Source organism: Macaca thibetana, chromosome 12 (genome assembly GCF_024542745.1).
Source record: "Macaca thibetana thibetana isolate TM-01 chromosome 12, ASM2454274v1, whole genome shotgun sequence".
In the NCBI taxonomy this organism is placed as follows: domain Eukaryota; kingdom Metazoa; phylum Chordata; class Mammalia; order Primates; family Cercopithecidae; genus Macaca; species Macaca thibetana.
The window spans coordinates 91,647,711-91,669,663 of record NC_065589.1 but is presented as its reverse complement, the minus strand read 5'-3'; the positions used below and the strand labels follow the sequence as shown (position 1 = coordinate 91,669,663).

Sequence of the window (21,953 nt, the reverse complement as noted above, 5' to 3'; positions counted from 1 at the left end):
GTGGGCATGGGGCCACAACTGAATTGGCCCACAAGACCATAACAGGATAAGCCAGCACTAGCAGGGGACATCTGAATCACTTAAGGTTGATTTCAGCAGACATGGCACCAATACACATAATCTATAAACAAAACCTTTTATTACAGTGCATTTATTGTAATTGAAAACATGCAGCAAGCACCATTTGAAACAATGAAGATTCAGACACATGGAAATAAGTTTTGTATCTAAAAATAAATGGATGATAAAAATTAAAGTTTTCATTTTTTTAAGGAAAAGCATATTTATTTTTGTCAAACATTTACAGTAATCTGCGTTAAAAAGCTATAGTTTTCATGATTCTGTTAAGTCTATTCTTCAAAGTATGCTATGTGAGGTTGATCTAGAGAACACTTGACCACGTCTACTTCTCCACCTCCATTCTTTGCCCGTTGAAAGTGAATGTTAATTAAATCCTCCACAATTTCTTCATCCATTTGAATGCCTTCCATTCCTGTCAGAAGCACTGTCCTCTTAGATGTTCCTGAAAATATCTAAGTAGGAAAAACAATGATAAATAGAAAGATTTCTGAGAGCTTTGAATTACAAAACTTTACATTCATAATCTGCTTAATATTTTTTACTTTATCTTAGAAGAGACAAGAAATCTTAGGAAGATTTTCCAAGCAAGAGAATATCCAAGTCAGATCTGAGTTTTAGAAAGAGAACTCTGATGGCATTATGGAACATAGAGGAAAGGGGGGAAGCTCTGGGGACAGTTTTAGAAAAAGAACTCTGGTGGCATTATGGAACATAGAGGAAAGGAGGGATGCTCTGGGAACAGAAGGACCAGGTAAAGAGGTAGTCAGAAGCGGAGCTGGCAAGATTTAGTGACCAAATGAATGTTGGAGGTGAAGCAAACTGAAGAGTTAAGTGAGTTCTAGCTTTTAAGTCAGTGGACTAGGTAGATGGTGGTACCATTGGATACCTGAGAAGGAAGAGGAAAAGGCAGCAGGTCTGGGATAAAGATACTGAGTTCAGAGGAAGTAGGCAGGAATTCTTTCTCATGCCCACTGACAGTAGACACATGAGAGAAATGCAGCTATGTCTCCATGTACAAAAATAAAAATTGTGCCATTATCTGAGTAATTCCAGTTTTTTAAATTGTATACTAAAGTACTGTTTTGCATTAAAACACTCCTTCAAAAGACAAACTCATTTTGCACTAAGCAAAAATGAAGTAAAGAAACCATTTGGCTATCCCTCATTGATAAGATTCATATAGTAACAGACTCACAACAACTTTATTTTTTGTAGGGTGGGTTTGGGCAGTAAGTTCTCAAAATGAGAGAAAAGAGATGACTTTACCTGATACTTTCTCAAGTGTATTTCTGTGTATGGAGAAACAGTAACTCTATGGCAGGTTTGATTTATATAAAGAGGATATTCTTTCTTTTTCAAAATCTTGTCAGCAACTAAAAGCAAAGCAAAAACAATACTTGTCTCTTTTATATCACAAACATTTTTAACCAAAGTTAAAACTTCCTTCAAAAAGAGCACTATTACAGTAAATACTGAGTTAAAAGATTAATTTTTAAGAAATTCTAAAACCCACTTTGAAGACTTCACAGTACATAATTTTGAAAACTACAAGACCAAACAATAATGAGGTTTAAAGGCTTCATTCCATCTTGAATTATTCACTGCAGTCAATCAATGCACAAAGGGTTGCAATGTCCTCAGACAGATCTACTTTGAGCTACAAAAAATACGATAGTTTTTTGCAGAAAGTAACCCACTCATCTAACAAGACTGGAATGTTTCCCAGTTTCTCAAAAGCTATAAGTGAAAACTATGATTAGAATACTATTAAAAAAATATTTTTTCCATATATTCAATAAACTTAAGTAATGATGTTAACCAAAGCAGGGAGGGGACTGAATGTCATCTAGAAAAGCTGAAAGGAAATAAAAATTCATCAGTTTTCTACAACACAAAGAATAGTCTATTTTTTAGCAGTATTTTTGTCTCCTAGAGGGATGAAAGGATGTGTATCAAGACTGTAACGTGTAACAGAAACAGTTCTTAGGAATATCCAACCATCTTTTTTATGACTCTTCTCACTCATCTACCTTGGATCAATCAGCAATACGGTACGATGATTAAGAGTGTAGGCCCTTATTGGCGAGGATATGGAGAAATTGCAACCCTGAGGCATTGCTGGTAGGAATGTAAAATGGTACAGCCACTGTGGAAAACAGTATGACAGTTCCCCAAAATATTAAAAATAGAACATGATATGATCCAGCAATTCAACTTCAGGGTATATACCCGAAATAACTGAAAGCAGGGACTCGGGCAGATACTTGCTCATTAATGCTCAGAGCAGTATTTTTCACAATAGGCCAATAGGCAAAAGGTGGAAGTAACCCAAGTGTCCACCAACAGATGAATAGATAAACAAAATGGATATATAAAATACACACACACACACATACACACACACACACGGAGAATATTATTCAGCCTTTAAAAAGGATGAAATTCTGATACCTACCACAACATGGATGGACCCTGATAACATTATGCTAACCAAAATAAGACAGACATGAAACGGACAAATATTGTATAATTCCACTCGAGTGAGGTACCTAGAATAGGCAAATTCATAGCAACAGAAAGTAGAATGGTGGTTACCAGGGGCTAGAAGAAGAAGTAATGGAGAATTATTGTTAAATGGGTACAGAGTTTCAGTTTGGGGTGATTAAAAAGTTCTAGAGATGGATAGTGGTGATGGCTGTACAACATTGTGAATGTACTTATAGTACCTTTGAATTGTATATTTAAAAATTGTTAAAATGGTAAATTTTATGTTATATATATTTTATCACAGTTTAAAAAAAAAAAAAAAAAGAGTACAGGTCCTGAGTCAAATAGTCCAGCTTCAGTCCTAGCTCTGCTACTTATGAGCTATGTGGCCTTGGACATGTTGCTTGACTTCTTAAAGTCTCAGTTTCCTTTTCTGTAAAATAAGCATAATTACAGTAACTACCCTGTAGATTATTGTGATGAGTCAGTAAGACACAGTTTATGAAGTATCTGGAATATTTATCTCCAGAATACCTTCATATCCTTCAATAGTTACCTATAGGATCACCTATAACCTGCAAAAGTATTCTTCCCCGTCTGGCTAGATGTAACCTCTAGGAGAGCATCCCCAGATGGACACAGGTTCCATAGCTAGTACTATCTCTCATAGTAGAGTTATAAATTGCATTCTAGTTTATTTTATTTTATTTTATTTGGTTTTTTTTTTTTTTTGAGACCGAGTCTCGCTGTCACCCAGACTGGAGTGCAGTGATGCAATCTCGGCTCTCTGCAACCTCTGCCCCTCAGGTTCAAGCAATTCTTCTGCCTCAGCCCCCCAAGTAGTTGGGACTATAGGGGTGGGACAGCACATCGGCTAATTTTTGTATTTTTAGTGGAGACGGGGTCTCACGATGTTGGCCAGACTGGTCTTGAACTCCTGGCCTCAACGGATCCACCCGCCTCAGCCTCCCAAAGTGCTGGGATTACAGGCGTGAGCCACTGCGCCTGGTCAGATTTTTTAAAATCCAGGATAAGACAAACTAACAGCAAATAGGCTAAATGAATATAGGAATTTGGCAAATTAAAATCTGGATGCTTGACTATGGAAATTTCCACCAAGTTACTGTTAATTTTCAAGACAACATATTATGGTAGCCCTCAAGACCCCTTCCTTTTGTAGCTCTCCCTAACACATCCCACCAGGATGTCCTAAACATCATCCAAAAGCTCAGGTCAAAAATGCACATTGGGCCGGGAGCAGTGGTTCACGTTTGTAATCTTAGCACTTTGGGAAGCCAAGGCGGGTGTATCACTTGAAGTCAGGAGTTTGACACCAGACTGACCAACATGGTGAAACCCCGTCTCTACCAAAAATACAAAAATTAGTCAGGCATGGTGGCATGCACTTGTAATTGCAGCTACTCGGGAGGCTGAGGTGGGAGAATTGCTTGAACCAGGGAAGCGGACGTTGCAGTGAGCTCCGATAGTACCACTGCACTCTAGCCTGGGTGACAGAGCAAGACTCTGTCTCACAAAAAAAAAAAAAAAAAAAAGCATATTGATATTGTTTTAATGTGTCCAAAGAAAGACCTGGAAAGACACCGAAATAACCATAACGAACTAAATAGTAGGAGAAAGGGAAGTTTGAGAAAATGTCTCTCTCTTTTTTTTTTTTTTTTTTTTTTTTTTTTGAGACGGAGTCTCACTCTGTCACCCAAGCTGGAGTGCAATGGTGCAATCTCGGTTCACTGCAACATCCACCTCCCGGGTTCAAGCTGTTCTCCTGCCTCAGCCACCCAAGTAGCTGGGATTACAGGCGAGCGCCACCACACCGGCTAATTTTTTTGTATTTTTAGTAGAGACGGGGTTTCACCATGTTAGTCAGGCTGGTCTCAAACTCCTGACCTCATGATCTGCCTGCCTCGGCCTCCCAAAGTGCTGGGATTACAGGCATGAGCCACTGGGCCCGGCTGAAATGTCTCATTTTTACTAAATGTGTGTTCTGTATTATTTCACCCTCTTTAAAAAAGCATGTATTACTTTGTCATGAAAAAATCTAATCCATCAATTTTCTTTTTTAATTTTGTTTTTTGAGACAGTGTCTCACTCTGTCTCCCAGGCTGTAATGCAGTGGTGCAATCACAGGTCACTGCAGCCTCGACCTCCTGGGCTCAAGTAATCCTCCCTCTTCAGCCTCCTGAGTAGCTGGGACCACAGGCATGCACCACTATGCCTGGCTATCTTGGCTCACTGCAACCTCCACCTCCCGGGTTCAAGCGATTCTCCCTGCCTCAGCCTCCCGAGTAGCTGGAATTACTGGCACCTGCCACCATGCCCAGCTCATTTTTGTCGTTTTAGTTGAGATGGGGTTTCGCCATGTTGGACAAGCTGGTGTCGAATTCCTGACCTCAAGTGATCTGCCTGCCTCGGTCTCCCAAAGTGCTGGGATTACAGGGTGAGCCACCGCACCCTGCCTATCTGCAGCAATATTATTGTTCCTAGCACTGTCCCTAGAAATAATTTCCTACACTCTACTATTTTATAAGATTTTTTTAAATCCCCAATTATCATGCTAATACATTCCAAATAAAAGAAGTAGAATAGGAATACTTTCAGAAACAACAGAACATGACTGAAATGGCGGAGCGTCTGTTAACCTTCTACACCCTTGAGTACCTCCAGTCTCCACGAACGTGATGACCGCACTCCCGGACTGTCTGTCATAGTCCACGTGGTCCACCTCTCCACCTCCATTTCGGGACTTACAAAAGCTCAGCTCTAGTTTGTCTCTCATCTGATCTTCAGGCAGTGTGTCAGGAATTTCAGTAACATTGATTTTCATTTTAGAAACTTCTACATAAACCTGGAAAATGATTTGATGTTCAGAAATATGGATAAGAGAAGTGCCTATGATGAACAGAAATCCAAAAAATTTTAATCATCCTGTTACCTGGAATCTGACTCCTGAGTTTAATGGGACAGGCTTGGCCGTAATCTCCAGATTTACATCTTTTATCCGCACCTGATGTTTACTCATGCTTACCACATTTTGGGCAACTGAAAAATAATTCGGGAAGGAAGTATTAATTTCCAATATTTTAAGAATTGTTATGCTTTTGGTTTAAGAACAAATTATCCTGAATATTTTTAATTTTCTTTAATATTAAAGAGTCTAATTTAAAAAATTTGGCAGGGGGTGGTTCCAAGTGATAATGGTCTTGCCACCAAAATAGAATATATATTTTGGGGGGTCAGGGAGAAGGGGGACCGGATCTCACACTGTCACTGAGGCTGGAATGCAGTGGTGTAATCATAGCCCACTGTAACTTCAAAATCCTGGGCTCAAGAGATCCTCCCACCTCAGCTTCCAGAATAGCTAGGATTACAGATACATGCCACCACGCCTAGATAATTTTTTAAACTTTTTGTAGAGACGAGGTCTCACTTTGTTGCCCAGGCTGCCCTGGAACTCTTGGACTCAAGTGATCCTCCCACAGCAGACTCCCAAAGTACTGAGATTACAGGCATGAGTCACTGCTCTTGGTTCCAAAGTAGAATATATTAATGTCAAAGTACATCAGCAAAATCACAATGTAGAAGTTCTCAAGTTCTAGATTCACCTCATAAGATGAATCTTTTCTCTTATCTCTTAAGAGATAAGCCTAACGATCTTCCAGAATTCATATATTACTTCAGCTCAGCCACATACCCTTCCTTCCACTGTTAACCATTACCAGAGGATTCCTCTAGTACATTAATGCACAGCCAGAAATTCTCCCATGTTCAGTAAGCTGGGAAAACTTTCATGGCTAAGTGTCATTTGTACAATTAGTCTTGATTTTACTTAACCTTATCATTTGTTACTCCTTCATGTTACAAGCACTAGAGCAATATATATTCATTTTCTTTGTCTCCTCAAAGATTACATGTTAAAGACTACATAGGCTGGAATATCAAAGGGTGAGTCTTTTTTTCTGTCATACTTAATGATGAATTTCACTTTTGCAAAAATACTCTTGAAATCATTCTTTAAAAAGTTGATAGTCCTGCTATATTGATCACAAAGCCGTCAAGTCTAATTTACCTATGCAAATGGGAGCAGTTTAGTAAAATGCTAAAAGTCACTAGCACTCCAAAAAGCAACTCTATGTCAATTAAAAATGTGAGTGGCATTTATTTTTAATTGTGTGGCATGAGTTTATAACACTTCACTTGTTGATATTTGGGACTGCTATTCCAATGTATCATGAAAATAAGTGACATTCACTCTCTGTCTTATAAAATCTCATATGTGTTTATGACAACCAGACCAGATGGCACCACATCACAGCTGGAGGAAGAGAAAAAAAGGGCCAGAAGGCAGGGCTTTGGCCATGTGGGAATTCAACTCAATGTACCAAAATATGACTCTATAACTTGGATGATGGTTTTTTGTTATTTTGTGTTTTTGTGTTTTTTTGCTAATGACAACAGACAGTAACAGAAAATATCAATGAGTAATACTCAGATGATCCTCTTTCCCTCCCACTCCTCCGCAAACCCCCAACATCTGGTGATCTGATGCAGCTGAGAGGGACCTCTTGTGTTTCAACTTTTGTGACTCTGACAATCAAGAGCCAACTCCTACTTAATTGTGTTTCAAACCTATTGCTGTCCCAGGAGATTGGGAGCTCAGAGCCTCGTCAAGGGTAGAAGCAATGATGTAGGTGCTTCTTTAGAGAATTCCATTTCCAACATTCCCAGGAAATTGCTGTGCAGAAACCCTGCCTCCCAAATCCTCATTTATATCTATCTTTTAGTTATATCCCGTTTACCAGGGACAGTCACCAATATGAGTCCTGAACTCCTCTTCTACCTATAGCAGTAGCTCCAGGGTGAAGGAAAACACACTGGTGATGTATGTCTTCTACATGCAGATACTGACCTGCTGGACATTTATTTTCAGGCTACAGTGGTGCACCAGTTGTCAGGAAACATGGGTTATAGACTGTCCGAAAATGAGCACTGGAAGGGCTGGGAACAACATCTGGTCCCTCACCACATAACTTAATAAAAGAACAAAGGCCTGGGCTGGTGGCCTACTGAGAGAAATATTGGCCCAGTGGAAGTACATGGACTCTCAGGGTTTGGCTCTCAGCTCTGCAATTAACTGTAAAGACTTTAACCAAGTTACTTATCTTCTTTAAGTTTCTGTTTCCTTATCTGAAAAAGTCCTAACATGTAGCAATAATAACAACTACCATTCATTAAGTTTGTATTAAGTGTCCGACATTGTGTGAAGTATTTTATCAACATTTCTCATTTAATACTCAAAGCAGCCTCATGAAGTAGGAACTACCATGAAGCACCTGTATAAAACGCTGAGGTTTATAAAGAACCCATCCCAAATCATGCTTCTAGGAAGGGACAAGGCTGGCACTCAAAGCCAGATCCTCCCCATTCAGGAACCCCCAGCTCTGACTAGGGACCCTCACCATGGCAGACTTAGCAAACATCAGGTCTCATCCCAAATCTCTAACTCCCAGGCTCTTTCCATTCGTCGGCTATGTGCCCTTAGGTAAATCACTTAAACATCCTCAGAATCTGTTTTCTGGGCTCTGGCATGTCTATATTTAAAGTACACAATAATAACTATCCTATCCTCCTACATTTATGGAATTGTGTGAATATAAGATGTGATAATGTGGCCAGGTGCGGTGGCTCAAGCCTGTAATCCCAGCACTTTGGGAGGCCAAGACGGGCGGATCACGAGGTCAGGAGATCGAGACCAGCCTGGCTAACACGGTGAAACCCTGTCTCTACTAAAAAATACAAAAAACTAGCCGGGCGAGGTGAGGGGCGCCTGTAGTCCCAGCTACTCGGGAGGCTGAGGCAGGAGAATGGCGTGAACCTGGGAGGCGGAGGTTGCAGTGAGCTGAGATCCGGCCACTGCACTCCAGCCTGGGCAACAGAGCGAGACTCCGTCTCAAAAAAAAAAAAAAAAAAAAGATGTGATAATGTTTCTGAGAACTGTACAAGCTCTACTACCTTGATATATTACTATCATTATTTGGAGGTAGCATGTGGAGTAGAAAGAGGCTGGTATTGGACATCATCATAACACCTGGATTTAAGTCCCACAGTCATGGCTTTCTGAATAAGAGATCATATTCAAGGCACTTGTCTCAGAGTCAGTTTTCTCATCTGTAAAATGGGAATAATCATACCTGCCTCCGAATGTCACTATGAGGATAAGAAATAATATAAGCAAAGTAATATTAGCGAAGTAATAGCTAAATGTCTATGAAAGTGCTTTCCAAATAACATCGTCATATTTTTTAACATTAGTCATACCTTCTTCTTTTTCAAAGGTGATAAGTGCTTGTCCCTTTTGTAGCTCATAAGGAACTTTCGAGCTCACTTGAAATGAACAGGAGATATTTGACAACTGGCTGTCATTCTCAGGAGTTTCAACTGATAAGAATTTCATCTTTGTTTCAGGAATATCCTCTTTAATCTAATCCAAATGAAAATGTTTGATTAAAATCAAGACAAGAAATAACTTAAGTTCTTCCAATGATAATGTAATTTGGTCAACCAATAATTCATTCCCCACTGATTTTAGAACCTTATAGAATATTGAGTATGGTCTTACTTAACATCTTTAGTAATTGCTTTTTCCCATGTAAGTACTCAGTAAAGTAATCAAATGCTGATCTTTTAATATCATTTCACAGATGAAATTAAAAATACATAATCCTCTCACTTTTTTCTAATCAATGTTTAAACTGTCAATATTGTACGGTGTTCAATTCTAAAGCCTACATCATTCGTGTAAATAAGGAATTTTTAAACAAGTGTCAATAACAGACTATCTCAAAAGGAAGTCATTAGATAGCATGTTTAATTTTGCTGCAAAGTATGAAATATAGTGTTGGGTATAATATGGTATTTCAAATCCAGATAATTTCATCCAAAAAGAAAGACTCCAGAATTAGGTAACTTTATTTATTTATTTATTTAGAGACAAAGTCTCACTCTGTTGCCAGGCTGGAGTACAGTGGTGTGATCTCGGTTCACTGCAACCTCCATCTCCCTGGTTCAAGCAATTTTCCTGCCTCAGTCTCCCAAGTAGCTGGAACTACAGGCATGCGCTACCGCACCCAGCTAATTTTCGTATTTTGTATTTTCAGTAAAGACAGGGTTTCACCATGTTGGCCAGGATGGTCTCAATCTCTTCACCTCATGATCCACCTGCCTTGGCCTCCCAAAGTTCTGGGATTACAGGCGTGAGCCACCACACCTGGCCTAGAATTAGATGATGTTAAATTTATCAAATTTACAAATTCCACCTTCCCCAACACCTGCCCATCAACTTTTTAACCATTACCACAACTTAGGTTCATAAAATACGAGAAGGGACAGTATCAACAAAAATTGTAAGCTGAGGCTGGGCAGGTGGCTCACACTCGTAATCCCAGCACTTTGGGAGGCCGAAGCAGGCAGATCACCTGAGGTCAGGAGTTGGAGACCAGCCTGGCCAACATGGTAAAACCCGTCTCTAATAAAAATACAAAAGTTAGCTAGGCGTGGTGGCAACCGCCTGTAATCCCGGCTATTCAGGAGGCTGAGGCAGGAGAATCGCTTGAACCAGGGAGGCAGATGTTGTAGTGAACCGAGATCGCACCATTGCACTCCAGCCTGAGCAACAAGAACAAAATTCTGTCTCAAAAACAAACAAACAAACAGACAAAAAAAAAAATTGTAACCTGAAAGATAAAGGTAGGTCGTTATACTTAGCCGCTTAGAATTATTGGGATTAACAGATTTGTATAACCACACATAAAAGCACAAATGAGCTAGGTGCTTGCATTTCTATTTCCCATGGTTATTTTACATGCTGAAAATGACAGAGATGAGAAATATTCAGTGAGTCATTCGATTTAATCTTACATTTATTCTTTGCCTGTACACATAACTCCAGTGGAACTTCTGATTACGGTAAGGCTGACATCAAAACAATCTACAATGTCTGAGAAAAGGCAGACTGCTACCCAATAATGCAGAAATACCCAGTATATGCTGAGGAACCAAGGCCTTTCTGAAATTAGAGTGAGAAAGCTTGATTCTATTTCTGACCACACTGTGACAGAGCAAATTCACTTCAGCTCTCTGATCATGGGTTCGGTCCCCTGCAAAGTGGGTGGACTAAGGCTGGCTGGTTTCTAAAGGCTCTCTGGATTGTAAGACTGCATGATTCTAGCTCCAGTCTGAGAAGTAACCAGAATCTTTTTTTTTTTTTGAGACGGAGTCTCGCTCTGTCACCCAGGCTGGAGTGCAGTGGCCGGATCTCAGCTCACTGCAAGCTCCGCCTCCCGGGTTTACGCCATTCTCCGGCCTCAGCCTCCCGAGTAGCTGGGACTACAGGCGCCCGCCACCTCGCCCGGCTAGTTTTTTGTATTTCTTAATAGAGACGGGGTTTCACCGTGTTAGCCAGGATGGTCTCGATCTCCTGACCTCGTGATCCGCCCGTCTCGGCCTCCCAAAGTGCTGGGATTACAGGCTTGAGCCACCGCGCCCGGCCAGTAACCAGAATCTTAACAGAGTCTTCTGCAAAGTCACCCATCTCATAAACACAGAAAACCTCACTTCCTGATATTCAATGTCCTATCTCCCACTTCAGAAACAAAAAGAGTCAATGTTTTAATTTTTTTTTTTTTTTTTAGGCGGAGTCTCGCTCTGTCACCCAGGCTGGAGCACAGTGGCGCAATCTCAACTCACCGCAACCTCCGCCTCCCAGGTTCAAGCAATTCTCTGCCTCAGCCTCCCAAGTAGCTGGGATACAGGCACCCGCCACCATGCCCGGCTAATTTTTTTTTTTTTTTGTATTTTTGGTAGAGACGGGGTTTCACCATCTTGGTCAGGCTGGTCTTGAACTCCTGACCCCATGATCCACTCGCCTCAGCCTCCCAAAGTGCTGGGATTATAGACATGAGCCACCACGCCCAGCCTGAATGCTTTAATTTTTTAACAATCTGAGTTGTTAAGAAAAAAATGGGTGAAAATTATGTATATTTAAAATACAGGAAAATTTAGGAGAGAATTTAAATAGTGAGGATTAATATATGTCCAATTTTTTAAACTGTGAAACTCATTTAAATTAGCAAAGCACCTTGGATGAGAATAATAATAAAAGAACTCAGTGAGAAAAGCCAGAATTTGATCCAACAGTGATTTGCTAATGATCATCTTTTTTTGGTAAATTTTATTAATGTTTGCTTTGGTAAATTTATTAAAGTGTATAAATAATAGAAAAATGCATGTATCATAAGTACAGCAAGATGCAATTTTACAAAGCTAACACATATGTGATTGGCACACAGATGACAGGCAGAACATGACAACACTCCAGAAACTCCCTTGGGTCCCCTTCCGGGTCTTACCTGCTTCCAAAAGTAACCACTGTTTTAACTTCGAACATCCTGCTTTTGCTTAATTTAAAGAGAAGCATATGGTACGTCCTCATCTGTCTTTTTTGTGTTAACATTGTGTTTATGAAACTCATTTGTGTTGCTGCATGTCGTTATGATCTGTTCGTTCTCATTGCTGTGTAGTTTTCTATCATATGACTATACCCCACTTCACTAACTCATCTATTATGAAGGAATCATTGGGTTGTTTTCCATTTTGAACTATTACAAATGGTGGTGCCATGGATGATAAGGTTTTAAAAATGAATTTTATATAATTAAAATGCTTTTTCCAAAAACCATGCGTCCATCAAAAATGTAGTGTATAAAATAATTAAGAGAGTACCTGGAATTCTCTGGTAGCCTCTTGTAACTCCGTTTCGAGCTTTTGGATCTCCTTCTTTAGTTGAATATTTTCCTTTGTCATTTCATCAATTAGTTCCTTAAAAATATCAAACGGTACCAAAGAAAGTAAATAGCCCCAAACTCATTTTTCTGAATGAACTAAAGACTATAAATTTCTCTCATCCTGAGCAAAGAAAGACATTAGACAGTCTCAGAATAAATATGACTATGTGCATAATGCATTTGTTGAATATTTTACATCATCACCTGTCCATTCTAACATTGCCAACTAGTACTATCTCCATCATATAAATCAGGAAACCACCTTTTACACTAGGCCAAAGTCACAGAAATTTGTATAGTAAGGCAAAGATTGAGATCAGATCTTCTGAATATTACTTCAGTGCTGCATCAACTCCTTTCTTAGCTATTTGTGACCACGATAAGACTTTTAAATTGCACTGTAATAGCGGACATATTCTGGGGCAGTTTGTTGTTGGTGGTGGTGGTGGTGGTGTTTTTAATTATCTGTGATTCCCATAGTATCCCATAGTATACAGCTGCCTTAACAAGCCAGACATATGACCTTGGGGAAGTAGTTTAATCTACCTGGCCTCTGTTCCCTCTTGGGGTCTAATGAGATACTTGCTAACTGTGCTCTTAACTTGTTGATGCAAATCCAAGAAATGAGGGTGTGAGTGAGAAAGCAGCTAGTGTTGTAAGCCTTATATGAGAAAGAATAAAAATACGACACTTCTTGTAAGACTTAAATAACATAATGGAAGTTAAAAAATTTTTTAAAGCCTAACAGCCTCCCAAATTCAAGGTAATGTTGGACAAAGACATACAAAACATGCCTTACTGCAAAACTAATAGATATAAATTAATTTTTAATAATACCCAGTAATTTCCTTTTTACCTTATTTTGTTCATCTTTTATAAATTCATGTGGCCCATGCTCCTTAAGAACTTGTTGTGTGTTGTCTTTATCAGCTTCCATGATTCCCTAACATTATAAAAAATAAATATTGTAAGCATAGCATATATACACAAATTTCAGAACAAAGAAATAACAACTTTTACCCTTTTATGGAAGAAACATCTCTCTTCTTTGCTATATCTTTTTTCCTATCATCAAAGGCTTTATTCTCATATGGCTTATATCCAAACAAAGTCTGTATTTCAATAACTCCTTTTTTTTTTTTTTTTTTTTTTTTTGAGACAGAGTCTCACTCTGTCGCTCAGGCTGGAAGGCAATAGTCTGATCTCGGCTCACTGCAATCTCTGCCTCCCAGGTTCAAGAGATTCTCCTGCCTCAGCCTCCCAAGTAGCTGGGATTACAGCTACCTGCCACCATGCCCAGCTAATTTTTGTATTTTTAGTAGAGATGGGGTTTCACCATGTTTGTCAGGCTGGTCTTGAACTCTTGTCTTCAAGTGATGCGCCCCCCTCAGCCTCCCAAAGTGTTGGGATTACAGGTGTGAGTCACCACCACGCCTGGCCACTATTTCAAATAACTTTCACATCTATAATATGTAAAAAGATTCTAAAAATCCTTTGCTTTTCAACAAAATAATATACAGAAACTAATGAACATTAATGTTCCTTTGTAGTTCATATTCCAATCATAATATCATGCTCCATTTTAAAAGAATACTATTTTGGTTTTCCAACATTTTTCAAAGGTTTTGATTAAAATATTTAATTCTCCCTATTGTTCTCCCCAAATATAAACAAAGTCAAAGTCAAGAGGCCTCCAACATATGCTTTCTCTACACAGGTGTTCTTACCTGGAGCTTTCACTAACTCTCCCGCTGGGTCCATAAACATGGATTGGGAAGAAATTACATGTTTATTTCTAATAACCTCTAATTGAAGCTTAGCATTCTCTTCAATTATGAATATTGTAACAAACTATAGTAGTATTCACAGCACCTGTGATAGTCACCAGTAGAAAGCACAGTTTCATAGAATATTGTTGCAGATATGCTAAAATAGTTTGTGTCTAACGTTGCTTCTACATTAGTTACTAAGCTCAACACTAGGTCTTGTAATACATTGTAATACATTGATATATATCACTATATCAAACATTTGCTTTTAAAATAGTCTGATAACCATATTTTAATACAATTGATTTCTGGCCAGGCGCAGTGGTTCACGGCTGTAATCCCAGCACTTTGGGATGCCAAAGCAGGTGGATCATGAGGTCAAGAGTTTGAGACCAGCCTGACCAACATGGTGAAACCCCATCTCTACTAAAAATACAAAAAAGAATTAACTGGGCGTGGTGGCAGGTGCCCATAATCCCAGCCATATTTCAATACAATTGATTTCCTTTGTAATTCTAAGTATTTTATTTTATGCATTTAATGTTTTGGTTTTTTTTTTTTTTTAGATAGGGTCTCACTTTGTTGCCCAGGCTGGAGTGCAGTAGGGCACGAACATGCTCACTGCAGCCTCAACATCCCAAGCTCAAGTGATCCTCCCACCTCAGTCCCCCAAGTAGTTGGGACTACAGGTGTGCGCCACCATGCCCAGCTAATTTTTGTATTTTTTGTAGAGATGGGTTTTCGCCAAGTTGCCTAGACTGGTCTCGAACTTCTGGGCTCAAACAATCCGCCCCCCTTGGACTCCCAAAATGCTGGGATAGGCCACCATGCCTGCCCCCACCAAATTTTTTTTTTTTTTTTTTTTTTTTTTTTGGAGAAAGGCCCATAGGATTTGCCAAGCTGGCAAAGGAATCCATGGTACAAAAAATTTAAGAACTCTTGCCTACATATGAAATTACTGAGATGAAAAACTCCCGGATCAAAAATGGGACAAAGGATATCATGATTCTATGTTTTTAGATACACATTAATAAACAGTCTGCAATATAATTTTCCAAGATTTCAAGTGGCTAAATTCTCAATATTCTTGAAAGAGAAATAAAAGACATCTATTCCTCCTTAAAAATAAAATAGAAGACTAGCAAATACTTAGCCATGTCTCAGTTTAGTTAGAAGAGTGTCAAAAAAAAAAAAAAAAAAAAAAAAAGAGGAGAGTCGCATAACACCCAGATCTTGGTTTCTAATAATATTCTTCAATATAAGAAACCAGGGCTCATTGGAGCAATGGCTGATTCTGGGTCTGGGGCATAAAATATACAAAATAAGCCTGGAATATCTTGTAGAGCTAGAAAAGTAAAAAGCACTAAAACACATGCACAGACACATACAATATGATGGGAGTATGTGAAAGGGACATGGGGAGCCAACTGAAAGACCTCCAGTGGCCAAAGGTACATACAGATAATAGGAGCCAAGTTTTTCACCATTGAGAAGATAATTATAAATATGGAAAGGGAGAAAACGAGAATAAATACTGTTGATTGGAACTAGATTTCAATGTAATCCTATGGCTGTGGTTTCTGATTGATGAGATAGATAGATAGATAGATAGATAGATAGATAGATAGATAGATAGATAGAATGAAATAAATGCCTGTGTGTGATTACCTGGGTGTGGTGGCACATGCCTGTAATCCTAGCTACTTGGGAGGCTGAGGCAGGAGAATCACTTGAACCCTGGAGCTGGAGGTTGTAGTGAGCTGAGATTGAGCCACGGCACTCCAGCCTGGGCAACAGAGTGAGTCTCCGTCTCAGGAAAAAAAAAAAAAAAGAAATGCCTATCTGTGTATTTTGGATATATACAAATATGTATATACCCTAGTTCTGTCTGTTGAGAAGGCCTGGGAGAGTAGATACAACCCCAATGAGCAATGAGCACACTCAGCACCCAGACTTTGGTTTCTAATGTTATTCTCCACTAAAAGGAACCAGGACTCTTTAGAGAAATGGTTGATCCCAAAACCAGGACGGAAAAACTGCAAGATGAGCCTGGGACATCTTATGATGCCAAAAAGTAAGGAAATGCTTAAAGAATGATGACATGTTGGAAGGACACAGAATCCACCTTGAGATGGTTTTCAGTGGCCAAATCTGGGGATAAATTAAAGATTAAAATAGAGAATGGTAGTAATGATTAAATCTATTGATTAAAGTAAAAAACTGAGTCCAGATAAATTAGAAATGTTGGTGAAGAAAGGAATTTTTAGTTACCTTCAAAATAGTTCCCCACAAAATGTTTATTAATTCCAAAGAAGAAAAGAGTAACTTTATACTGGAGAAGTCTGGCAGACATCAACATAACGAGATAATCAAAGTAAATGATGGAATAAATCAAAATAACGAAACATATTACAAGGTGCACTGAGAACACAATGTAACTTCGACGATAGTCCTGCCAAAGATGCATAATCTGAATCTAAGCATGAAGAAACATCAGACAAACTCAAATTGAGGGGTTCTACAATACAACTGCCCTGTTCTCTTCAAAAGTTTCAAGTTCAGAAGGCCAAGGAAAGACTAAGAAATGTTCACACTGAAGAGGACTAAAGAGACATCACAACTAAATAGAAAGCATGATCCTCAACTGGATCCTTTTGCTATCATTGGGGCTCAGACACTGATACCCTGAAGTATGGCACTTTGACATCCTGAACTGAAGATGGCTCAAGGCCTCTCTGACCTCCCCCTCCTCCTCTGTGTCTCCCAAAGCACAGCATGAAGGTGCACTGATGTTTTCTTATCTGCCTAATTGTGGGACCTGACAGAAAACAGAACAATTACCTCTAGTCCCTTCCCTGAGTTTTTATTCTGAATTCATATCACAGAAAGAAGACTGAAGTCTGTCAACAAACCTGGACAGATACGTGTTACAACCACTGTCTGCTCTGCAAGCCCAACAGGCTTTGTACAAGGCCATTGTGTGTTCTTCGATTCCCTTGAATTCCCTTAGAAATCATTTACTAACCCCCTATAATCATCCACGATTCCCCATCTCCCTTTCCCCTAAAAAGTAGGGAATATAACCATCTGTACCCCATTGTGCAGTACAAGCACTATGTGATTTTTTCCCCTGTGCACATTAATAAATGTGTATGCCATTTCTCCTATTTAATCTGCCTTTGCCCTTCAGAGAGCAAAGAGGAAGTTTTCCCTTGACCCCTACACTATCCAAGACATTATCAGGACAACTGGTGAAATTCACATTGGATCTGATTATTAAATTGTAGTAAGGTAGCACTCCGCATTCCTGATTTTGATGACGGTATTGTGGTTACGTTGGAGGACATCTTTTTTGCAGGAAATATATACTCAATTATATAATGAAAAATGATAGGTCACCAGATTGGAAATTTATTCTTAAATAATTTAGGAAAAGGAAAAGTTGTTTTACTGTACTTGCAACTTTTCTGTAAGTTTGAGATGGTTTGAGACGATATATATATATACACACACACATATATATACACACACATATATACATATATATATTTAAACCACGTCTCTCTCTATCTCTGACACATACACACACACACAGAGCATACATATATATCGCTATTGTATCAACTGCAAAATCTTCCTAATGGTCAGCCATGGTCTGCTGCATTCTAACTCCAACTCACTTTCCAGTCTTATTTAGTCAATTCCTCAACCCAGTTCCCTAACCACACTGAACACGTGCATAGTTCCTTTTCTTTCCTCTGTCCCTCAAACTGTCACATCCTTCCTCCTCTCCTAACCTTAATCTCCATCTAATGAAATCTTACTCTTCTTCAAGGTCCATTCCAAATTGTCCCCAAGTTCCCAAAGCCTTTTCTGATTCCCCTAAAGGATGTTACTCCGCCTCCTTTGTCTCTTTTGTGGCACTTTAATTATGTGTGTACCTGTGTCATTTTCCATGACACGTCAGTAAAGATGTTGAGGGCTGGGACCATGTCTACTCCTCCCTGCAGACCTTCAGAGCACTTTCTCAGTATAAGCTTACACACTGAAAACATTCAATTTAGATAATTATGTGGGATCTTCAGTACTTGTTGGACTCAGGACGTCAAGTGCATATGAAGTCCTCATTACATTTCAGAAGACACAAACTGCAATGTTATTTAGTTGCTTTTTATCTTTATTATTGTGACAATGCCAATCTTCCTAAAAGCCTGTAATAAAGGTTCTCAGCATAAATGGCCTACTGTCTAACACCCCAAGAACGCTTTTGGCATCTTTACCGTCTGGATACTTTTGCTCTACGCATGAGTGGGATGTATGGTCATTCCTTTTATGCAATCATGTAGTAGGCAAAACAATGGCTCCCTCAAAGATGTCCACATCCTAATCCCAAGAATCTGTGATTACGTTTGTTTACATTGCAAATGCGAATGAAGGCTGCAGATTGAATTAAGGTTGCTAATCAGCTTGCTTTTAAATATGGAGAGAATCCTGGATTACCTGTGGGGGCCCACTGTAATCATGAAGATACTTAAAAGTGAAAGCGGAAGACAGAAGAGAGTCAAGAGTGCGATGTGAACCCAGAACTCTCAGAGGTGCAAAGTTGCTGGCCCTGCAGATGGAGGAAGGGCTACTGAGCCAAATGAGGTAGGTGACCTCCGGAAGATGGAAAGGGGATTCACCCCAAGAGCTTCCAGAAAGGAAGGCAACCTTGCCAACACTTTGATTTTAACCCAGTGAGACCTCGGTAGGACTGCTACGGAATCCTAAGATAGTAAATTGTGTGTGTGAGAGTGTGTGTATGTATGTGTGCGCGCGCGCGTTCCTATGTGTTTAAGCCACTAAATCCATGTAATTTGTTATGGCAGCGAATAAAAAAAAAAAAAACTAATACAAATCACCATCACCGTATTTCCCTAAGTATAGTCATATCACTGCGGTGCCAGGCCGTGTAGAATCGAATCTTCCTATATGCATGCCCGGCAGCAAAAAGAAAGAAAGGCAATAGAGCGCCTGCCTGTTGTACAGACTGGAAACATAGTATTCTCCTTAGGATGTCTCCTTCAAGAAAAACCTTGCCTATTCTGAAATGCCAGCCATGAACGCACAACACTGCCCCTGCCAAGAACCGTTTTCTTAAGAAATCCATTTTCCTGTAATCCTAGCTACTTGGGAGGCTGAGGCAGGAGAATCACTTGAGCTGAGGAAGCGGAGGTTGCTGTGAGCTGAGATCGCGCCATTGCACTCCAGCCTGGGCAACAAGAGTGAAACTCCGTCTCAAAAAAAAAAAAAAAGAAAAAAAAAGAAATCCATTTTCCGAAGAACTATCTCTAGAGAAACTTCGAGAAAACAGCGAGGAAACACAAATAACTTTATGTTTCAATTTCCTGAATGAAGCAAAGCAAACAAGTGACAGGGCTCGAAGCCCTGACGGCCCAGAGACTACACAGCGGGCCCAGGAGCAGGTGCGCCCCCTCGAAGGCGGCGTGGCCTCTGCAACCCGCCTGCGGGAAGCTCCCGGGAGCAGGATCTCAACCCTGGCGCTGTCCCACTCCCGTCGGCGCTGAGGTCCCCCGCCTCCCTTTCCACCCCCGCTCTCCAGCCCGGGAATGCCAGCGGCGGGAGTGGCAGCCGGGAAACGGACTCCCCACTCACCCGCGTCCGCCCGCCGAGCGCAGCTCGCCGAGGCCCAGCGCGCCCGCTCTTCCCGGAAAACAGCAGCGCCCGGGACGCCGGAACCCCCGGAGGCACTGGGAGGGGAAGGGCCGGGCTGTCGTAACTGGTGCTGCCTCCTGCAGTAGCGCCTCGGGAGAACTGGGGTGTAGTTCTGAGGAGGTGGGCCTCGCAGGAACAGCTCAGGTCCCTGCGAAAGGAAAAAGTGAAAAAACCGCTTTAACGGCGATTTTTCTTTAGCACTTAACCACTGCTCAAATACTAAATCTGGTGTCTCCCATGATGATGAGTCACTAACAGAAAAAAAAAAAAGTTAGAACTAATTTCACTTTCGATTTTTAAAAAGGGGTGGTTTTGCGGAGAAAAGCAGAAGTATCCCTGAAGTTTCTGTACACACTAATTTTAGGGAATGTTTTCTAAAACCAGTTTTTGCATGTATTTTACAAGGCATGTAGGAAAAGTGGATAGAAACCAAACAAAGTCAAAGCAGGAATCGCTCTTCAGATTGTAACTCTTGTAATTTCTTAGTCATTGTAGCACTAGTTTATAAATTTTTACAGCCAGCACAAGATCGGCGTTTCTGTGTCTTTGGTAACATCCCCCGGGCCATGAAGTTGGGAAAGCTGTGGTGTTCCTGTTGGTTTCTATGACCCGTGTCCCTTGAAAGTTTTCTTAAAATCTCTTGTTTTGTTGTGGAGCTTGTAAATAAATCCTTCACTAGGTGTGAACTTTTCCTTTGAAAATTCAAACATCTGCTTTATTTCAAGAACTGCAGTGTCTCTTAATCCCACACAAAGAACCACCCCACAGCTGCCCCTGCTGATAAATACAGATGTGGAAAGAAAATGAATCAAAACGATTTCAAGGCATAAATTCTAGGTTATCATGCTTCCTAGTCACATATAATAACTGATATAGTTGTCTAAACTAACAGATTAACAAAAGCGAATTTTCTGTATATCAAAAAGATGGGAACCACTTTAAAGTGGTGACATTTCTTTTTCCTTTTTTTTTTTTTTTTTTTTTTTTTTTGAGATAAGTCTTGCTCTGTTGCCCAGTCTCCAACTCCTGAGCTCAGAGCAGTCCTCCCACTTCCACTCCCAAGTAGCTGGGATTACAGGAATTCACGACCGCACCCAGATTTTTTTGTACTTTTAATTTGGGGGCTGCAGGCAGGTATCTAACTGTGTTTCCTAGGCTGATCTTGAGCTCTGTCCCCAAGTGATCCCATTACCTCAGCCTCCTGTAAAGTGGCATTTCTATGTAAAAAAACTAGACTTCTTTGGGCTTATCATACCAGTTAGAAAATACAAAAATTCGGCCGGGCGTGGTGGCTCACGCCTGTAATCCCAGCACTTTGGGAGGCGGAGACTGGCGGATCACAAGGTCAAGAGATCGAGACCATCCTGGCTAATACGGTGAACCCCCGTCTCTACCAAAAATACAAAAAATTAGCCGGGCGTGGTGGCAGGTGCCTGTAGCCGCAGCTACTCAGGAGGCTGAGGCAGGAGAATGGCGTGAACCCGGGAGGCAGAGCTTGCGGTGAGATCACGCCACTGCACTCCAGCCTCGGCGACAGAGCAAGACTCCATCAAAAAAAAAAAAGAAAGAAAATACAAAAACTCCATCTGCTGCAACTTGGGAAAGAATTACTTTGGTTTTACCTTGAAATTTTAGAGGGAATATGAAGTTCCAAGTTTATTTAGTTGAACCTCATTTCTTCTTTTATTTTTATTTTTTATAAGAAGATACGAAAGGACAGGACTGTCTCATGGGTCCGTGTGAAGAGACCACCAAACAGACTTTGTTTTGTGAGCAACAAGGCTGTTTATTTCACCTGGGTGCAGGTGGGCTAAGTCTGAAGAGAGAGTCAGCAAAGGGTGGTGGGATCGTCATTGGTTCTTATAGGTTTTGGGATAGGTGGTGGAGTTAAAAGCAATGTTTTGGGGACAGGGAGTGGATCTCACAAAGTACATTCTCAAGGGTGGGGAGAATTACAAAGAAATTTCTTAAGGGTGGGGAAGATTATAAAGAACCTTCTTAAGCGTAGGGGAGATTACAAAGTACATTGATTAGTTAGGGTGGG

At 40.2% G+C, this 21,953-nt stretch overlaps 2 protein-coding genes across 2 annotated transcripts in view; both read right to left on the bottom strand.

The window, feature by feature from the left end:
• Window positions 1-21,953, bottom strand: part of RND3 (Rho family GTPase 3) — a 1,016,315-nt gene that overhangs the window by 800,965 nt on the left and 193,397 nt on the right. The gene's annotated exons all lie outside the window — the stretch shown is intronic.
• Window positions 123-20,173, bottom strand: NMI (N-myc and STAT interactor). The gene is made up of 8 exons (XM_050750418.1): window positions 19,850-20,173; window positions 13,282-13,368; window positions 12,364-12,459; window positions 8,902-9,064; window positions 5,519-5,625; window positions 5,245-5,431; window positions 1,348-1,454; window positions 123-533 (listed from the first exon to the last, which is right to left on the bottom strand). The coding sequence occupies exons 2-8, from the start codon at window positions 13,360-13,362 to the stop codon at window positions 351-353; spliced, it is 924 nt and encodes a 307-aa protein (XP_050606375.1). The 5' UTR covers window positions 13,363-13,368; window positions 19,850-20,173; the 3' UTR covers window positions 123-350.